The 6,287-nt window shown below is 32.1% G+C and overlaps 1 protein-coding gene across 2 annotated transcripts; it reads left to right on the forward strand.

The window, feature by feature from the left end:
• Window positions 1-2,823: 2,823 nt before the first annotated feature.
• Window positions 2,824-5,803, forward strand: LOC116006298 (metal tolerance protein 4). 2 transcript variants are annotated; one of them, XM_031246615.1, is made up of 8 exons: window positions 2,824-2,977; window positions 3,096-3,325; window positions 3,963-4,135; window positions 4,267-4,465; window positions 4,590-4,768; window positions 4,875-5,025; window positions 5,115-5,248; window positions 5,396-5,803. In XM_031246615.1, the coding sequence occupies exons 2-8, from the start codon at window positions 3,169-3,171 to the stop codon at window positions 5,573-5,575; spliced, it is 1,173 nt and encodes a 390-aa protein (XP_031102475.1). In that variant the 5' UTR covers window positions 2,824-2,977; window positions 3,096-3,168; the 3' UTR covers window positions 5,576-5,803. The 2 variants fall into 2 exon arrangements, with proteins under 2 accessions (XP_031102475.1, XP_031102474.1); XM_031246614.1 differs by having other exon boundaries at window positions 2,828-2,966.
• The last annotated feature ends 484 nt before the right edge of the window (window positions 5,804-6,287 follow it).

Genomic DNA, 6,287 nt, shown 5'->3' on the forward strand with positions numbered 1-6,287 from the left:
GCACGCATTCTCTAAATTGTAAATTCAACGTAATATTGAAAACTACAGTTTTTGTCTATATTTACATACATGGCAAAAATATCTTTTATTGCACGTCTGCTAATGACGTTTCTTGATTTTCTTGCATCATTCATTTTTTAGTTAGGTTAATGTTAAATGTTAATTATTATATATTTATTTATATTATAATAATAAAAAGTAGAATTTTTATGGTATCATATATTTAGTAAAATTATACCAATTTATTAATGAAATAAATAAGGAAAAATATATTATTATTATTATTTTATTTTTATCTTATTTCTATTTTATTTGAAACAGTTGAATTATCTTGATGGGTTAGAACATATGTTGCATTCCTAATTTCCTATAGGTCGTGGGTTCAAATCTAATCAAACCAGTGAACAACTATTTGTCAAACACTTCCTATATTAAAAAGCAATACTTTGCAATAGTTTTAAGTTTATGCAATGGACGCGTACTATAAATTTTTAAGTTGCATCAAATGAGTAGGATATAACTTTAAATATATAAAGGTTAGATGTGACGAAGCGAATGACTATTATAACATTTAAAACGGAATAACATATAAATTACATCATAATTTCAAGTCTTACATATTTCAGTTCTGAAGTATAATCTTAGCTAGTACTCCGTATAACATTATTTAACATGTAGTACATGGGGTTAGGAGAATTTCATCCTAATCTTAAGTTCTTGAAAGTCTCACGTGCATGTTTTTTTTTTGAGTACCTCACGTGCATGTTCATATTTTAAAAGACAATATGTTAGAATAACATGTAACACGAAACATTTTATAACATTTTAACGAATTACACTCTAATTTTGAGAATTTCACTTATTTCAACCTTGAGACTTATCTTGCATCTAGAATTGCAAGAACTATTAATTCTCTTTATTTTAATTAATCAGTTGACTTATACTCAAATGTTAATTCTTTATATATAAAATAAAGTTAATTATAGTGGCTAATCGACTCATGCAATTTAATTTGTAGGATTTCAAACCCAGGTGGCACATGCCACCACCTAAGAAATATAATCATTATTTATTTAGTTTTTTATTTTTAATGATTTGACATTTCAAAATTTGAAAGATAACAAATGTAGTCTATTCATGGAACCCAATTTTGCAAATATATTATGGTGTATTATTTATATTATATAAATTCAAAAACAATTACTCCGTATTATTTAATTATAAAAACATATTTAATTATTTTAATAATACTATTTTGTTTTTTTTTTTTTGTTTTGTTTTTGAAAATAAATTTACACAACTTAATATTTTATTTTTGTTATTTTTATTAATTAAAGAAAATAATACTTTTATATGATAAGAGAGTAGGAGCATTTTTGAGAAATTATTATAAATTTAGTATAAAAATCATTGAGAAAAATCGAGGCCGACATCGTTGTAAGGATCTTAAGGTAAGCCTTACCTCATACATTAATTATGAAAACAGAGTCATGAAAGCCGGCCTGTAGTAGTTGGGTTGGTAGTTTAATACTTTAATTCAAACAATTTTCATCCAATTTTAGGTTAAAATGTCATATTAATATTAACAATTTATGCAGTATAAAATATTTCGCATAATAATCAATGTTAATTTCAAACAGCAAGTATTTAACTTAAAATTTGAGTTTACCTGAAGATTTAGATTTAACATTTAAATTTCAATAAGATATATTTTAACTTACTTGAGATTTGAGCCATACAATTAAATTTGATTAAAAATACATTTTCTTCAATGACGGGAGAAACTCGCAACTACTATTTGAGAATGTGCATTAAGTAAATTTCGCTCATGTAATAATTTACAAATTATACATGAGAGGTAAAACACATTAAAAACATTGTGTAATGAATTCAACTGAGAGGGTGCTGAATTGATTTGGATTGTGAATATGTACACTTGATGAAATTGGATATATGGAACTACACATTTTCAAAATTACACTCTATATTTTTATTGTAATGATTGAGTATTAGTTATTATTAGGTTGTTTTTTCTTGCTCCGTGTGTGTGACGGAAGTATATACTCAATTTAACGGTTCTAGTTTTTACATATTAGGAAATGAGATTAATTCAATTGAATTTCGGTAATGTTTCAAAACCAATATGATATCTTTGATATATATACCTAAATCTTATATAGTAAACTTATATTGATAATGCAATCGGGTATTTAAGGATGAAAAGTATTATTATTTTTTCATATTCACATAAAATTCATTACTTGATATGGTATTAAAAAAAAACTCTTTATTTTTATAAACTACTCATTTATTGACTAACTTAGGGTACTTGATAAGAAATTTAAGTAATACTCAAATATATAATTACTCAATAAAATGACGACATAATCAAATAATGATTAATAAAGAGTCATTTACATTGGAGTTTTTTAATTTGCCATTCAAGGACACATAACAATATGTCTCGAAAAGGTGGACGAATGAGTGAAACATGATTATCGTACTAATTTTCTTAGTCACATTTTAGCATTAAAATTCTGGGTCTCAATAATTAAATGATTCTCCCTTTTTACCCTCACTAATTAATAGCTGATAATCACGATGAAGACTTCTTATTGAATCAAATATCTAGAACCTCTAAAAGACTAAGACAACCAACTTTAAACAGTACTAATAAACATCTATTAAATAATTGATATAATTATTGTGATCTTTTTTCATCATATTCATGTTCTTGGTACCCTTTAACATCACAAGTTCAATTCTTATCAATATCTCGAGCTAAAAAAAAAGATTAAAAGAAAAAAGGTTCAACACATCTGACATCGTCTCAGCTCTCCCTGCATGCACAGCATATCTTGATTACGAGAAAGAAACATAAACGACAGAGTGCGCTCCTGATTTTCCTCAGTTAGACCACAGTATCACATGTTCTTGTCAACCGTTTACAAAATAATTGTTGTTTGGTAACTTTCTGGTAATTTGCTTTCTTTCATTTGCTTGATGGAATATAATATTTACTACTTTTCCTAAAATTTATGGAATTGAAGCTTTTTCCTTATTGGGTACTCCGTGACACTATATGTCTATATCAGGCTTTTTTTGTGGGAATTGAAGAAGAAGAAGAAGGGAGAAGACGCCATTGTTTTGGGTTGTAGTGTCTGTGAAATGGATATCCAAGAGCCATTGCTGTTAAATGAAGGTCCGAAAGTTCACACTCTCAGGTCTAATTTCTTCTCAAAGTTGCCTGAAAAGCTCCGGGGAGGCATTGATCCCGAGACCCCTTTTCATCTCGATCTCTCAAAAACACCCGGTTTAATCGAAGGTACATCTGATTTTACTCTGTTTAGGATTTAGGATTTAGGATTACTCTCTATGTCTCTATCTGTCTGTCCTGTGAAACTCAGCCTTTTCTGCTTCTGTATTAGTGAATGTTTCTCTTGATTTTGTGATGGTGTGGGTGTCTTGGTAAAGAAAAAAAATTGATCCTTGCTTTACCCTTGGGAAACCCGAAGTTACTATCTAAAGGTTAGAAATCCGAAGTTACTATCTGAAGGTGGGAGGGTACCCACACTTTGCGGCCCCTGGCCGATCACAAGGACCTAAACCATTGTAGATTGCCAACTGGCTCGAACCAAGAAGGCTAATAGGCCACCCCTGTGGCCTTGTATAGTTGGACTTGTAACTTTGTGGTTATCAAGTAAATAGCCTGACCAGCTCGGCTAAGATTGACCCTTTTTGTTTTCTTAAAGTTATGTGTTTGAAGCTATTTGTAACAGTCAAAATAGCTGAGATTTTGTGGTTGATTTGGTGGCTACACATTCTTGGACCTACAAGGCCTAAGGATTTTATGTTGTTAAAATGGTATCATAAAGTTGCTGCCATTAATCAAGGTTTTGTTTTGCTACTGCTATCAAGTTTACAAGTTTGTGAGCTTGTTCAACTTTGAAATGTTCTCTCAGGGGAGAGAGAATACTATGAAAAACAGCTTGCCACTCTAAGGTCCTTTGAAGAAGTTGATTCCTTGGAATCCCCTGGTGAGATCAATGAAGATGATGACAAGAAGGTACAGGCACAGCATGAAAGGGCAATGAATGTCTCAAATTGGGCAAACATCTTTTTGCTTGCTTTTAAGGTAACTTCAATTGTTGTCAATTCTTGAAAGAACCATTTAAATGTCTTATGGTTGTATTAATTTGTGTTCTGTACTTGTGGTGTTAATATGCCAACTTCTTAACTAATGAAGTGTAAAGCTTCGGTTTCCAGATTTATGCCACCGTACAGAGTGGATCCCTTGCAATTGCAGCATCGACTCTGGATTCTTTGCTCGATTTGATGGCTGGGGGTATCCTGTGGTTCACACATTTGGCGATGAAAAATATAAACATCTACAAATACCCAATTGGAAAATTGAGAGTCCAACCAGTTGGAATTATCATATTTGCAGCAATCATGGCCACTCTTGGTATGTTTGTTTCCATTTCTCTCTAGTTTGAGCATATTAATCTTCTGAATTACAACAAAAGTGTGGAAATGAACAATGAAAATCATGAGTTTTGAGTTGGAATTTTCTATATATGTTTCGGCAGGTTTTCAAGTGCTTGTTCAAGCTGTGGAACAATTGATTGCAAATACGCCCTCGGATAAAATGAGTTCATTACAATTGGTTTGGTTGTACACAATCATGCTGACAGCTACCGGAGTAAAACTTATTCTCTGGATGTATTGCAGAAGTTCGGGAAACAAGATAGTGCGAGCATATGCCGATGTGTGTTCTATTTTCATATTCAATCTTGAAATTGAAACTATCTCTGCATGTTTGTTTCTTCCCTGTTTGTCCTGATTGAATGCTAATTCTTGAATTGCGATTATAGGACCACTATTTCGACGTGGTGACAAATGTTGTCGGGTTGGTTGCTGCTGTTCTTGGCGATCGATTCTATTGGTGGATTGATCCTGCTGGAGCAATAGCCCTTGCTCTCTATACAATTATCAATTGGTCAGGCACTGTGTTGGAAAATGCAGGTCTTTTTTACGCTCCTTGATATTGTTTTAACTACTAGATCATAATGCCTATTGTCTGTTAACATTGTTTATATGTTCGGTTTCTGCAGTTTCACTAGTCGGACAGACGGCTCCGCCAGAAGTTCTGCAGAAGCTAACATATATGGTCTTAAGGCACGACCCTCGAATAAAACGAGTGGATACCGTCCGAGCCTACACCTTCGGTGTTCTCTACTTCGTTGAGGTATAAATTAAATTAAACATATGATCACTTTACCTAGAATTGTTTTGATGATCATGTGTTTGTCAGATCATTATATTCTTAAAACCTTAATAAAAGTTTGAACCTCAATCCATCAAAGGTTTTTGATAAACATGTTGAATGGTATAGGTTGACATAGAGCTTCCAGAGGAGTTGCCACTGAAAGAAGCGCATGCGATTGGAGAGTCGTTGCAGATAAAGATTGAAGAGCTCACAGAAGTGGAGCGTGCGTTTGTTCATCTCGACTATGAGTGTGATCACAAGCCAGAACACTCGGTTTTGAGTAAAATCCCCGACACTAAACCTTAGAATTGTGTTGTATTATGGTGTGTCATCATATATGTGTCTGGAGGAGAGACAAAGGGAACTCTCAGGAAATGAAAATCATAGATTTTGGCTGCTAGAAGTCAGAAACATTACTGTACCCATGGTATGGTCTGTATGAGTTATTTCATACTGGCCTGGGTAGAAAAATTCCTACTACATAATATCATGGTGAATGGTGATAATCTATTGAGGATTTAGTATCTAACCAAACGAAAAGTAGCAACTCACTTGAATGGGTATCAATTGTTTTTTTTTTTCCCCTCTAATTACCAAATTAATAGAAATTAAGTGTGCCCCACTAGTCAAACCATGCATATTTATGTCAATTAACATAACATCACTGTTATTTTTCATCGTCCGATTTCCCTGATAACTAAAGCAATAATGTCATTAATAATTGAACCAAAAAGCAAATACTGCTTCTTTAGCTCTTCACCTAATTATCACCGACGGTGAGGCACCCAATAGGTTACATATGATATATATGGATATAATTAAATTGGTCCATTCAAAAAATCATATATATGATTTGTTTTGTGCACATATTTAAATACTAGTTTCCTCATCACTTAAAAAAATATATATAAAAAAGTAAACTTATTACTTTTAAATCGTTTATATTCATGTTTTTGGGAGTGTGAAAAGGATGGGATGGAAGTGGGGTTGATAGGGAAGACTCAGCAGAGTGGGGAAT

The sequence above is a fragment of the Ipomoea triloba genome, chromosome 15, assembly GCF_003576645.1.
Source record: "Ipomoea triloba cultivar NCNSP0323 chromosome 15, ASM357664v1".
NCBI lineage: Eukaryota > Viridiplantae > Streptophyta > Magnoliopsida > Solanales > Convolvulaceae > Ipomoea > Ipomoea triloba.

Excerpts from the sequence above, each read along its gene's own strand:
- LOC116006298 (XM_031246614.1), top strand. The coding sequence starts at position 2,929 with ATGTTCTTGTCAACCGTTTACAAAATAATTGTTGTTTG. Across the intron at positions 2,967-3,095 it reads TACAAAATAATTGTTGTTTG|GCTTTTTTTGTGGGAATTGA; the intron begins GTAACTTTCTGG and ends TGTCTATATCAG. Across the intron at positions 4,769-4,874 it reads TAGTGCGAGCATATGCCGAT|GACCACTATTTCGACGTGGT; the intron begins GTGTGTTCTATT and ends TTGCGATTATAG.